We start from the raw sequence: 14,696 nt of genomic DNA, 5'->3' as shown, positions 1-14,696 counted from the left end.
TTATTGTGGTTTTGATTTGCATTTCCCTGATGGTTAGTAACAACACATTGAATTTTAAACAATCCTAATCTCTCTCACGTTCCAGGTTTAAAAAAAAAAAACCCTGAGACACTGAACTTTTCATTAAACCCATAGCCCACAAAGGACAGAGGTGGGATTCTACTCAGGTACTACGGCTCCAGAGCCCATTGCTCTTAACCACTGTGATTGCCTGCTTCAGTAGATTTATTTAGATATGTGGGCTTGGAATGTGTTGGAAGTCTCACATGATTTCTACATAGAAACTGGAGGGAATCTAACCTTTGTGTAGACTAGGGCTCTGAGAATATATTTTAGGGAACTTTTTTAAAGGAAAAGTGGAGCTGAGAGCATTTGAGGGCAGAGATTGGAGAATTCTATCCCTGAGAGATTACTCTTGTGTAGCCCAGCTCAGTGGAAGAAAGTTGAGCTTCCTCATAACCAATCACTGGAGGTTCATCAAGGGGTGGGGAGGTTGCAAAAGAATGAAGTAACAGCACACTTGGACATCTTCCAGGCAACAAGCTCTGCAGTTACATGAGTTCTGCAGATAAATGCCTCAAAATTACTGGGGGTGGGAGAGGTAGAGGAGCACTGGTGGATGAAGGGGAGGCATCTGGGTAATAAACTTGTCCTCCTTTGAAGCTATTACTCCTTGCTCCCCACACCCTGCTATAGCCTCCAATCTCTTAAGGCTCCATACCCAGACTTTGCATGAGGAACTTTAGGCAGGTTTTGGATCACATCACAATGCCTTTCTCCCTGGGGCATATGATGGCAGCTGGCTGCCATGTGGGCAATATTTACCATCTCTCCCCCCAAGCAATGGCTGTACTCACTCCTCTCCCCAAGGTGTCAGGTTTACTCTGATTTATTTAGCCTTGGCTGGAGATAGTGCAGGATCAGATAGTTCCCATCTCTCCAAGAGTGCCCTAAGCAGCAGATTTTAGGAGGGAGAGGACATGAAGCAGGGAAGGCAGCGGGATCCAGGGGAGAGCAACATTGCAATGTTATTTTGGGTGGGGGTAGCCATGAGGTAGTGAACTGTCTGTTTCCAGTTTGGGCCTCTAATTGCTAGCTCAAAACTTTGCATTTTTCAGTACAGTCTCTGTGTTTTTGTACTTGACAACTTTGTACTTCGGGTGTGGGTCTATTTCTGAGTTGAAGCTTGACTTTCTACTTGGGCCTTTTTTTATTTCAAAGCTGTGATAGCTGCTGAGACTTACCTCCAACACCTTTGCCTCCCCACCCCACACAGGATGTAAGCACATGATCTTTGGTCTTCTATTTGCATATTCTACTAGTCCTGTCTTCATTGGAGGGAAGCGACTGGCCAGACCTGGGCTGTCTTGCTGGCTCCCTTCCTTGCTGGGCTCCAACTTATCTCCTATGTACACAGCCCTTGCAGTTCGGAGGCCTCTGCTGACCTCTGTTCAACCTCTCACTCTCTGCACCCAAGCCCCCACTGATACAGACAGGAGCAGAGACAGGCTAGGACTAGAGGAAAGAGGAGAGGGGGCTGGAGATAGGCTGTGAGAGGACTCAGAAGCCCAGTACGCCACCCCTTGTCCCAGTACTGTACACCTGCTGCTGTGGCCACAACAACTGAAGGGGCAGCTAATAAGTTAGGAAGTGAGGCCAGGTATCTTGTGGGCAGTGGTATCATTAGCTGCAACGCCTAAGATGTCTCAAGAGATGGGAGAACTCACCCAAACCAGGTTGCAGAAGATCTGGATTCCACACAGCAGCAGCAGCAGCAGCAGCGGGCTGCAACGGAGAAGGGGCTGTAAGTGGGGTTTGCTTCTGTGGGCTTCGATGTGGTGGCGGTGGTAGAATGGGTGTAGACAAGCCAAGGACTTCCAAATCTCCCATCAAGTCCTACCCCAACCTAGAGGCTGGAACACAGGAGCAGGTGGATGAAATCTCTGTGGGGATAACAGGAGGCTAATATCAGAATATATGAGAAAAAATGAAGTGAAAGACAAATGGAGAGAAAGGGATGAAGACAAAGAGTGGGGAGTAGGTAAAGACCATCTTAGACACAGAGAACTTTGACTAGGAACTTTTCCTTTTGAATTTAGAGTTCTGGAATACCTCTGGTTTGAAATTTAAGGTTTTCAGTTTAGGACTGTTCAGTGTTAGGCTGGAATGTTTCCTTTTGGTGATTTCTGTGTGAAGTCTGTGGAAATTGGTGTTGTCTGATTGTGCCGGGGTGAAATAAGGTGATGGGTTCTGGCACTATGTCTCAGAGAACAGGTGCTGGGTACACAACAGCCTCATTTCACTGGTCAGTATTGCTCTGCTACTTTCTCAAACCTCCTCTAATAATTCTTTACCTGCCTGGGCTGGGAAAGGCTGGGTGTCCTTGCTTCTGTACCACTTTTGTGGCACATAGGGACCCACTTATTCTTCTGGGGATTTGAGAGAGAAGACAGTCTGTCAGGGCCATCTTGCCAGTGCAGTGTTCAGTTTGAAAATGTAAGAAAGAGCAGGGGCAAAGGAGAAACCAAAAAAAAAAAAAACACCTCTAAATGCTTTAAAAAAAAAAAACTGGAGAATACCATTTCCCATAGATAACGGGTCAGTTGTGGAACAAGGTGCTTCCAGCTCAAGGATTATGGCCTGCAGAGCCAGAAGGTGGGTGGAGATAAGAGCACTATGGACTGGGACCCAGACATCGCAAGGACCAGCTGGCCAAGCTTCCATGCTGCTTATGCTAGAGGAGGTCCAGGTTCAGGGCTTTTGAGGGGGAGCAGTAATTGCCTAGAGGATCCAGGAAGATGTAAGTTGTTAAACATTGTGTGTGGGATATAGAGTATGGCTTGAGGAAAAAGAAGAAAGAGCACAGGAACCAGCCTCCTGTATTCCTTCCTTCATCAGAAATTTCACTCGCAACTGGAGATCTAGAAGCCTGGATGAAATTGAGCTACATCCCACCCCACCCATCAAGCCACTCTTTATTCTTTCCAGGGAGATGTTGGGCTTACCTGACAAGCAGGCAAGGCAATCTCTGCAACCGTGGATCCTCCAGAATCAGATCCCTCACATTCCTGGGAACTATTTCAAGTTGGAGAGATAATATGCATAAAATTACCTAGTATTGTGTCTGTCACATAGAACGTGCAAAATAATTATGTGCTCATTTCATTCTGAGCCTTATTTTGCTGTGCTGTAAAGCGGGATTAATACCTACCTCCCAGTGTTGTTGAGCTGATTCACTGATTCAGAGATTCTGGATCTAGACTGCCTAGGTTTCAGTCGCAACTCTGCCACCTTCTGCCTCTGTGACCTTAGACAAATCTCCCTGTGCTTCCCTTTCCTCACCTGTAAAACGAGTAATCGTGTTACTGTGAAGAGTAGGTGAGCAGAAACAGAGTGTCCAGCATATAGTACACACTCAATAATACCTAAATGTTTAGGTATTATTATTTAAACAAGAAGGTGAATGTGTGATCTTCTTAATCATCATATCTACAGCATCAAGCACTGAGCCTGGCACATACACATGCTTAGTGAATGGTCACCCTGTGTGATGTCACTGTACCACTCACTATAACCAGGAATGGAACTCTGTATACACAAAAGTCATTCATTAGTGCTTGACTGAATTTCATCAAACCACAGATTAAAAACAACACAAAACAACAAAAAACCCAGTGGTCACCAAGTCTTGCCTTGGAAAATATCTACCTCACCTCCCCCATACTGGGGAGGCAAGGCTATTGACCCCAAGAAGATCTATGTTGCTTGCTTGCAGCATCCTATTTAAAAGACACACAATCACTTAATGTTGTTTGAGAATTAAATGGATTAATGTATGTCAAGTACTTGAATATCCATATGTATTATTTTCTCATCCAACGTTATGTTCATGCACGACACTTATATTATTGTGACAGGCAGTTGTGGCTTGTCTATTATTACTTGTTGTGAATACCCCACAGTTTATTTATCCATCTTACTGTTGGTAAGCATTTAGGGTCACTTCTAGTTTTTAGTTACAAACAATAGTTTAATGGTCATTCTTTTACTTTCTTGAGGAATAAGTTCCTCCATCTTGTCCTTCTTGGACTGTCTTCACTGTGTTTGGCCCATCACACTCCCCATAAATTTTGGAATAAGCTTTTCAAGGTAGACACACATACCAGATAAAACTTTTGGGATTTTGTTTAGAATTACGTTTGGTCTGTAAATCCATTTGAGGACAGTTAATATCTTGGTGGTATTGACTTTTCCATAAACATAATATGTCTTTATATGCATTTAGACTTTTTTCATGCTATTTGAGTGTTGTTTTGTAGTTATAAATGGCTTGCACATCATTGGAAATTGGTTTTTGCTTACTTTGCTGTTGTTATAATGAACAGTAAGATTTTAGAAAATTACATTTTGTAATAGTTTGTTGCTAATATGTACAAATGTTTTTGTACAATGAATTTATAACTAGTAAACCTACTAAACTTCCATAATAGTTTTTGATAAATTATATGTAAATGGAAGCTTTCATTTTTCCTTTCCATTCCTTATGGTTTTCTTTCTATTGTGTTACTGCACTGCTAAGATCTCCCATAGCTATCTCTCTTTCTGACTCTCTGTTTCTCTTATACACACACACATGCAAACGCACACACAGTATGTGCAATACAATGCTGAATAGAAGTGTTAATATTGTGCATTTTTATGTTGATCCTGATTTTAAAAGAAATGCTTTGAAAGTTTAGCTATTGAGTAAATTCCTGACAGTCTTTTGGAAGATGTCATTACACAGATTAAGGAAATTCCTGTTTATTCTGAGTTTGTCAAGATACTTTTTAAGATGAGTGACTGTTGAGTTTAATTGTGTTTTCTGTGTTCACTGAAATGATATGCTTTTTTAAAAAAAGTGATTTATTTATTTGAAAGGCAGAGTTAACAGGGAGAGGGAGAGGGAGAGGGAGAGGGAGAGGGAGAGGGAGAGGGAGAGGGAGAGGGAGAGGGAGAGGGAGAGGGAGAGGATCTTTCATCTGCTGGTTTACTCCCCAGATAGCCACAATGGTCAGAGCTGCGCTGATCCTAAGCCAGGAGCCAGGAGTTTCTTCCAGGTCTCCCACACGGGTGCAGGGACCCAAGCACTTGGACCATCTTCTACTGCTTTTCTAGGCCATAGCAGAGAGCTGGATCAAAAGAGGAACAGCCAGGAATCGAACTGGCACCCATATGGGATGCCGGCACTGCACGCATGGTGTTACCCTCTAGGCCATGGCACAGGCCCTAATATGTAGACTTTTTTATTTTAACATGTTAATGTGACACATCAGATTAGAGATTTTCTTCTGTTTAACTAATCTGGTAGTTCTTGGATAAATAAAACCTTCTAAATTGAATTCATTCATTCTTCTGTTTTGTTTTGGATTTTTAGCATTTTGTTCAGGAATAAAATTGATCTGTCATTTTCCTATTCTCATGTTGTCCCTGTTGGAGTTTGGTATGGAGGTCATACTAACCATAAAATGAGCTGAGAACTATTTCCTTTCAGTCTGTTCTCTGGCAGAAGTTGTCCAAGGAACTATCTGTTCCTCAAATATTTGGCAGAACTTTCAGGTAAAACCATCTGGGCATGGTGTCTTCTTTAAAATTGTAACTGATACAGTTTCTTTAATAGTTACAGACTCATTCCATTTTTCTATTTCTGCTTAAGTCAGATTTGTTAAGTTATGGCTTTCTAGACATTATTCTACTTCACATCATTTTTCAAATTTATTTGTATGAAGTACTATTCCATGTCTTTTTAATCTCTGTTACATTTGCAACTATGTCCTCTGTTTTGTTCAAATATTGTTTATTTGTTCCTTCCCTTTTTTCTTCTTCATCATTCTTACCAGAAATGTGTCACTTTTAAATTCTTCTAAGGGAATCAACTTTGATACTTTCTATTATATCTTTATTTTGTTAAATTATTTTTCTTTTCACTAATCAGTTTCTTGCACTTTCTTTGGATTTATTTTGTTCTGTTTTAACTTTTACAGTTGGATAATCAGCTCATTAATTTTTATACTTTCTTATTTTCTTTTATTATTTTTTTATTTTTATTTATTTATTTTTGACAGGCAGAGTGGACAGTGAGAGAGAGAGACAGAGAGAAAGGTCTTCCTTTGCCATTGGTTCACCCCTCAATGGCTGCTGCGGCCGGCGCACCGCGCTGATCCGAAGCCAGGAGCCAGGTGCTTCTCCTGGTCTCCTATGGGGTGCAGGGCCCAAGCACTTGGGTCATCCTCCACTGCACTCCCGGGCCACAGCAGAGAGCTGGCCTGGAAGAGGAGCAACCGGGACAGAATCCGGCGCCCCGACCAGGACTAGAACCCGGTGTGCTGCACTGCAGGCAGAGGATTAGCCTATTGAACCGCGGCACCGGCCTATACTTTCTTATTTTCTAATATAAGCATCAATACGATAATTGATCTACCAAATAGGTAGATAGGTGCATATTGAATAGCTATACAAAGTTTTTAAACACTTCCAGACAACCTGATAAATAGGTACTACCCCAGCCTGTCTCAGTCTTTCCAACACTTACACATTTGTCCTGACAAACGCAGTTCCTTTCCCAGGACTGGTGTGATCTACTGATAATCAGCAGCTAAAGGGTTAATGCACAGCAAAAGATTTCCAGTACTTGGCACCATCCCTAAGTCAGACTTCTGTTTTGACAGATCAGTAACCTTGCCATTTCCAGCTTAATTCCATTCTGGTTAAGGAACAAATTTTGCATTATTTCAGTTCTTTTAAATCTGTTGAAACTTGCTTTATCAACCAACATATGGTCAGTTTTGGTAAATATCCCATGAGCAATTGAAAAGAATTCTACACTTGTGTTTAGTGCAGTATTGTTGTGGGGTGAAAAGTGCCCAAACAAAAAAACCAACCTGACTTAACTGTGGTTAAGTATTTTAGTCCACGTTCTTTGCCTCTGCATGAGATGAGAATTATAAGCAGAGACATACATAAAATGCAAGAATGAAAGCATGATTTGTCTAAAGAAGTAGAGGAACAGGGCCGGCACTGTGGTGTGGAGGGTAAAGCTGCTGCCTGCAGTGTCAGCATCCCATATGGGCGCTGGTTCGAGTTCTAGGTGCTCCATTTTCGATCCAGCTCCATGCTATGGCCTGGAAAAGGAGTGGAAGATGGCCCAAGTCCTTGGGCTGCTGCACCTGTGTGGGAGACCTGGAAGAAGCTCCTGTCTCCTGGCTTTGGATAGGCCCAGCTCCAGCCATTGTGGCCATTTGGGGAGTGAACCAGAGGATGGAAGACCTCTCTCTCTCACTTTTCCTGCCTCTGCCTCTCTGTAACTCTGCGTTTCAAATAAATAAATAAATCATAAAAAAGTAGAGAGACAGTACACATTCAGATGTGAATACAGTCAGCTCCATCAAAGAGATGTGCACCATGAGGAAAGAAATGCCCATGAGTATAAGAATGGGCCCTTGAGGAGAGAAAATATGTCCATTCTCAGTTCAGTGTTCACGTTCATTGGGTAGAGGGTACTGCCCAAATGTAATATGCAAATAGAGTGAAATTTGAGCTGAGTTCAGTGTGCCTGATGGCCTATTTGATGGTTTCCACAGTGTTTCCACATGGAGCTCAGTGTACACCTGTTCCTCATGGCATCTTCTTCATGATGGAGAAGGCTTAGATGCATCATGGGAAAGTGGGTGTGCTGAATTGACAAGCAAGAAATGGAGTTACAGGTGCAGAGATACAAAATTGCTGGAAATCACTCAGCTCCTTTGTTCACTGACTCCCTTCCTAACTCATATCAGTATATGGTATAAGTCTTATTTGTTTGTTTAAGATTTATTTATTTGAAAAGCAGAATTATGGGGAGGGAGGTGGGAGGAGGGAGGGAGGGAGAGAGAGAGATTGATCTTCTATCTGCTGATTCACTCCCCAAATGGCTACAGTGGCCAGGGTTGGACCAAGCTGAAGCCAGGAGCCAGGAACTCTATCTGGGTCTCCCATGTGGGTGGCAGGACTTGAGCCATTATCTGTTGCTTTCCCAGGCACATTAGCATGAAGCTGGATAGGAAGTGAAGCAGTTAGGACTCAAACATTCATTCTGATATAGAATGCCAACATTGAAGGTGGCAGCTTAACCCATTGCACCATGATGTAAGCCCCAAGTCATATTTGTTAATCTGGCTCAAGTGTTCTATATTCTTATTATGCTTTGGTTGCCTGTTGATATGGAAAACTTGTTAGTGTCTTCTTCTAATGGTGTCAATTTTGAAATTTTGTAGATAAAAATTTTAAATTCCTTTATCTCCCTAGTGAATTAAGTATTTTATCAATGTATATTTTTAAAGATTTATTTTATTTATTTGAAAGAGAGTTACAGAGAGAGGTAGAGAGACAGAGAGAGAGAGGTCTTCCACCCACTGCTTCACTCCCCAGATGGCCGCAACAGCCAGAGCTGTGCTGATCTGAAGCCAGGAGCCAGGAGCTTCCTCCAGGTCTCCCATGTGGGTACAGGGGCCCAAGGATTTGGGCCATCTTCTACTGCTTTCCCAGGACACAGCAGAGAGCTGGATCGGAAGAGGAGCAGCCGGGACTAGAATCGGTGCCCATGTGGGATGCGGCACTTCTGGCCAGGGCTTTAACCTGCTGCACCACAGCGCCGGCCCCAATATTTTATCAGTGTATAAGCAAATTATATCTGGTAATTATCTGGTAATCTGGTATCTCTGGTGTATTTCCCCTAACCAATTTTTTACTATTAATATCTAAATTTGCTTTATTTACCTTTATGCGTCCTGGTATATGAGGGATCTTCATAAAGTTCATGGAAATGTGTATTATGAGAAAACTATAAGGGTGGGCATTTGGCCCAGTGGTTAAGATGTTACTTGGGATGCCTGCATCCCACATCAAAGTGCCTGGGTTCGAGTCCCAACTCTGTTCCTGATTTTAGCTTCCTAATAATGTGCACCCTGGAAGGCAGTGGGTGATGGCTCAAATAGTTAGGTCCCTGACACTGACACTGGAGACCTGGATTGAGTTCCCAGCTCCTGGCTCTGGATGTTGTGGGCATTTGGGGAGTGAACTAGCAGATGGGAGATCTCTCCCTCTCTCTGTCTCTGTCTCCTGCTTTGTTTCTCTGCATTTCAAATAAATAAAATAATTTTGTAAACTTTTGTATAGATTCCAATTTTTTTAAAGATTTTTATTTGTTTATGTGACAGGTAGAATTACAGACAGTGAGAGAGAGAGACAGAGAGAAAGGTCTCCATCTGTTGGTTCACTCCCCAAATGGCCACAACGGCTGGAGCTGCACTGATGTGAAGCCAGGAGCCAGGTGCTTCTTCCTGGTCTCCCATGTGGGTACAGGGGCCCAAGGACTTGGGCCATCTTCTACTGCTTTCCCAGGCCACAGCAGAGAGCTGGATCGGAAGTGGAGCAGCTGGAACTAGAACCGGTGCCCATATGGGATGCCGGGACTGCAGGCAGCCATTTTACCCACTACACCACAGTGCCGGCCCCCACTCATTGAATTTCTGTCTTTGTATTGTACAGTGCGCCTATGTCATGTGGCTGTGACCATTTCTCCCTTCTCTGGCTAAAGCATCCATAGTCTGTTTCCTTAAAGCCCTTTCTCCTGTCGACTGTGGCTTCTGCCCTGCCCCACTTAGTTGAGACATGAAAGTTGATGTAGGCTGGTGTGGGACAGATTTCTCTTCTTCTGGCTGTTGTAAAATCAAAATTGCAAAGCACCTTCTTCTCAAACTCAGACCTTTGTTAGAGAGAAGAGCCTAGGAGGGGTTCCCAATTTTATTCTTGTCGTTCAGTTAATGATATCCCAAGGGAGCTTTTTTGTATTCTCTCTGTAAAAATTTTATAGGAGGGCCAGCATTGTGGTATAGCAGGTAAAGCCACTGCCTGCAGTGCCAGCATTCTATATGGGTACCAGTTTGAGTCCCGGATGCTCCACTTCTGATCCAGCTCCTTGCTAATGGCCTGGGAAAAGCAGCAGAAGATGGCCCTCATGTTTGGGCCCCTGCCACCCACAAGATCTAGAAGAAACTCCTGACTCCTGGCTTTGCCTGGCTGAGCACTGGCCACTGCAGCCATCTGAAGAATGAACCAGTGGATGAAACATTCTCTCTCTCTCTCTTTCTCTCTCTCTCTCTCTCTGTGTCTGTGTGTTCCTCTCTCTCTCTGTAACTCTGAATTTCAAAAATAAATAAATAGATCTTTAAAAAGACTTATAGGGTCCCTGAAAAAAAGTCCTGTGAGAGTGTGGAGACCCCTAACACTGCAACCTCTGGGAGCTTCTCACTCATGTTAACCTACACTCAACTTCTAGCAGTTTGTCAAAATTGCTGTTTATTCCTACTGGCTTCTAATATATATTGCCTTTTTCTCTAGATAAGCAGATCTCAGATGCTATTTGTGAAAGTACCTGTTTCTTCAGATTTCAGGGTGGAAGTTTCCTCCATACTCTTAATTTTCTAATGAATCCAAGAAAAATCACTGATTTTCAGTTTGACCAAATTTTTATTGTTGTAAAGGTGAAACCAACAACTTCAAAGCTCTTGGAACTCAAACTTAAAACCGCTTGGTTTTTCTCTCCTTTTTTAAAGATTTATTTTATTTGTAAGGCAGAGTTTGGGAGAAGGAGAGGGAGAGGGAGAGGGAGAGAGAGAGAGAGAGAGAGAGAGAGAGAGAGAGATATCTTCCATCTGCTGGTTCACTCCCCCAAATGATTGTAATAACAGGGGCTTGGCAGGTGGAAGCCAGGAACCTGGAACTCCATCCAGGTCTTCCACATGGGTGGCAGAGCTCCAAGAATTTGGTCCATCTTCCTTTGCTTCCCAAGACACATTAGCAGAAGGTGAATAGAAGTATAAGAACCAGGGCTCAAATAAGGGACCCATATAGGATGCTGGCATTGCAGGAGTCAGCTTAGCCTGTTATGCCACAAGGCCACCACCCCACCCCTGCAACCGCTTGCTGTTTTATAAGTCCACAAATTAGACATCTTTATGGTTTTTGTTTTTTAAAGTCTGTGTTGATTTAGCTTTACCCACATGTTTTATGTTTCATTTGATCACCATTCCTTCTTGATTCCTAGCCCTTCCATCTTGGACTGTTTTTCTTCTGCCTTAAGTACATCTCATAGAGCCCCTCTTATTGAGAATCTGTTGTTAATAAATTCTCTCTGAGTCACTTGCCTGAAAATATGTTTACTGCATACTTGTTCTTGATGATAGCTTTTTTCAGAGTGCATAATTCTGAGTTAATAGTTATTTTCTCACAACACTTTAATGATATTATTCTACCATCTGTGATTTTTATTATTGCTGTTGAAAAGTCAACTGCAAATCTAATTGTTTCTCTTGTAAGCAATCTCTTTTCTCCATGACTGATTTTAAGATCTGTTTGAATGTAGTGTTTTGGAATTTTATTATTATTTCCCTAAATGGTGCTTCTCTTCTTCCTCATCTTCTTCCTCTTCTTCCTTTTCTTCTTCCTTTCCTACTCCACTTTCCTAACCTGAGGACTGGTTTTTTTCGTCCACTGTAAAAAATTCTCTTACATATAATTTATTCAGATACTGCCTCTCTCACATTCTACCTCTCTTTCTGGAACTGCAATTAGATCTATAATAGACCTTATCATTAAGCTCTATTTCATATTTATTTATCTTCCTATTCCTATATAACCTTCTATATAATTTTTCAAGACTCTTAGTTTCCTAATTATCTATTCATCTCTATTTAATTTGCTATTCAACTCATACATTGAAACTTTTGCTTCACTGCTTTCATTTTTAATTTCTAGAATTTTTATTTGATTCTTTAAAAAACTCATGTGATTTTGTTTTGATAGTCTCGTGTTTTTCTGGCATAATTTTGATAATTTTTTCCATCTCTCTGAACGTATTGTTACGAGGTGTACAGGGTCCCCAACTGGATTTATTAAAAGTTTTTGTGTCAGCATTAGAGATGTATTTAAAGCAGAGACATAGATAAAGTGCATGAATCGGAAGAGGATTTTTTTTTTTTAAATATTCTCATTTTCATGGCCGGCGCCTCGGCTCACTAGGCTAATCTTCCACCTTGCGGTGCCGGCACACCGGGTTCTAGTCCAAGTCGGGGTGCCGGATTCTGTCCCAGTTGCCCCTCTTCCAGGCCAGCTCTCTGCTGTGGCCAGGGAGTGCAGTGGAGGATGGCCCAATTACTTGGGCCCTGCACCCCATGGGAGACCAGGATAAGTACCTGGTTCCTGCCATCGGATCAGCGCAGTGCGCGGGCCACGGCAGCCATTGGAGGGTGAACCAATGGCAAAGGAAGACCTTTCTCTCTGTCTCTCTCTCTCACTGTCCACTCTGCCTGTCAAAAAATTCGGGACATGCTCAAGCTGACTTACCTCAAACAGTAGAGTTAGAAACAGACCAGGGGATTCGAATTCAATCCCATCGAGGTGGCATGTACCAATGCCATCTCACTAGTCCCAGTGATCAATTTCTGTTCACAATTGATCATAATGATAGGACTAAGAACCAAAGGGATCACATAAACAAGAATAGTGTCTGCAAATACTAGCTGATAGAATCAAAAAGGGAGAGAATGATCCAACATGGGAAGTGAGATACACAGCAGACCCATAGAATGGCAAATGTCCTAAACAGCACTCTGGCCTCATAATCAGCCCTTAAGGCATGCGGATCCGGCTGAAATGCCCATGAGAGTATTTCAGGCATGGAAAGCCAAGACACTCTGGGGAAAAAAAAACCTAAATGAAAGATCTCCACGAGTGAGATCCCAGTGGAAAGAATGGGTCATCAAAGAAGGAGGTACCTTTCTCTGAAGGGAGGAGAGAACTTCCACTTTGACCATGGCCTTGTCTAAAAATGATCAGAGTCAGTGAACTCAGGGGGCTTCCATAGCCTTGGCAACTCATGACAAGAGCCTAGGGTGATTACTGATGCCATAAACAAGAGTGTCAATTTGTTAAGTCAACAACAGGAGTCACTGTGCACTTACTCCTCATGTAGGATCTTTGTCCTTAGTGTGCTGTACATTGAGATTTAATGCTATAACTAGTACTCAAACAGTATTTTTCACTTTATGTTTCTGTGTGGGAGCAAACTGTTGAAATCTTTACTTAATGTATGCTCAACTGATCTTCTGTATATAAAGAGAATCAAAAATGAATCTTGATATGAATGGAAGGGGAGAGGGAGTGGATAAGGGGAGGGTTGCGGGTTGGAGGGACGTTATGGGGGGGAAGCCATTGTGATCAATATTCTGTACTTTGGAAATTTATATTCATTAAATAAAAGTCAAAAACCAAACCAAAACAAAACAAAACAAAATTCTCATTTTCCAAATTCTTTTTTTAAAGATTCATTTTAAAATGTATTTCTTTGAAAGGCAGAATTACAGAGAGAGAGAGAGAGAAAGAGAGAGAGAGAGACTGACTCTTCCATCCACTGGTTCACTCACCAAATGGAAGTGCAGGCTTACTGGTAGAGGCCTCTTAGCTCTTTGTCCCTCACTAACTCTGCTTAGCCCTATCACTATCACTCATGCTTATTTTGCACTAGGTAACAGAAAATTCCAGTTGTTTTTTTTTTCTTTTCTTTTTTTTTTTTTTTTTTTGCAATTCAGCTTCTTCAATTTGTTGTTCCTATTGATTTTTAGTAAACATCTCTCTCTCTCTCTCTCTCTCTCTCTCTCTCTCTCTGTATGTGTGTGTGTGGGGGGGGGGGTGTCTGGATGTGTATGGGTTGGCTTATTTTTTTTTCCTGCACAGCTAATGTACATTTCAGCTCTAAACTTGCATACATGCAAATAGAATTAGGAAATCTCAGAAGCCTCTATTTTGTCTTTTGTTTCCCTCCACCAAGCCAAAGTTGAGAGAGTCTTTCTCAGTCAAAGGCTTCTTCTTCAACCACTGTCATATCAAGTTTGTTGGGTCCTTACTTTAGACAGGATCTGAGATCAACCTTCTACTTTGAATGCATAGAGTTTTGTTTATTGTCCTGTGTGCATGCTGTCTTTAAAAGTCCAAATTTTAAACCAGAATATCATCAGTCTTTTGATAGTGACCTACAGAAAAAAAACATTCAGTTTGCCATTCAATAAGCATAAACATATATGTGCATGTATGTTTAACCAAAAAATGCTTTTTTTGTCATCCACTATATTTTTCATGTATTGTTATATAGCAAATTACTCAAAAATGTAATGGCTTAACACATCAAACATCTATTATCTCACAGGTTCTATGAGATCAGTGAATATCTGCCTCAGGATCTATAACTAAGCTACAAATCAAGGTATTTACTGGGGCTGCAGTCATTTCATGACTCTCTTGGTTGAGGAGGATGTACTTCCAAAGTCATTCACATTGTTGTTAGCAAGATTCAGTTCCTTGAAGCACGAGGTTTTTTGTTGAGTTTTTTCTTTGCCAAATATCATCTTCAGCTCCTTCTACATGGATCTTTCCACAGAGACACTCACAACATAACAGCTGGCTTCCAGCAGAGAAAACCAATGAGAGAGCAGGAGAGGACTAACAATATGGAGGTCAGAGTCTTTGCACTAAAATCTGAAAAGCGGTATCCCATTACCTTTGCCCTATTCTGTGAGTTAAAAGTGATTCACTAGATTCAGCCCACATCCAATGAGACCACACAA

At 41.9% G+C, this 14,696-nt stretch overlaps 1 protein-coding gene across 8 annotated transcripts in view; it reads left to right on the top strand.

Annotated features, from left to right (window-relative positions):
• PFKFB1 (6-phosphofructo-2-kinase/fructose-2,6-biphosphatase 1) overlaps positions 1-14,696 on the top strand; it is a 68,261-nt gene that overhangs the window by 5,235 nt on the left and 48,330 nt on the right. For 2 of the 8 annotated variants that reach the window (XM_008272666.4, XM_002720028.5), the window contains exon 1: positions 917-1,804. The exons of 4 other annotated variants lie outside the window; for them this stretch is intronic. In XM_008272666.4, coding sequence (XP_008270888.1) covers positions 1,702-1,804 — 103 coding nt within the window. In that variant the 5' untranslated portion in view covers positions 917-1,701. Of the gene's footprint in view, positions 1-916; positions 1,805-14,696 lie in introns of those variants that run through there. 2 more of the 8 variants (XM_051827719.2, XM_051827720.2) reach the window with 1 other exon arrangement.

This window comes from Oryctolagus cuniculus, chromosome X, assembly GCF_964237555.1.
Source record: "Oryctolagus cuniculus chromosome X, mOryCun1.1, whole genome shotgun sequence".
NCBI lineage: Eukaryota > Metazoa > Chordata > Mammalia > Lagomorpha > Leporidae > Oryctolagus > Oryctolagus cuniculus.
This window is presented reverse-complemented; position numbering and strand designations above follow the sequence as displayed.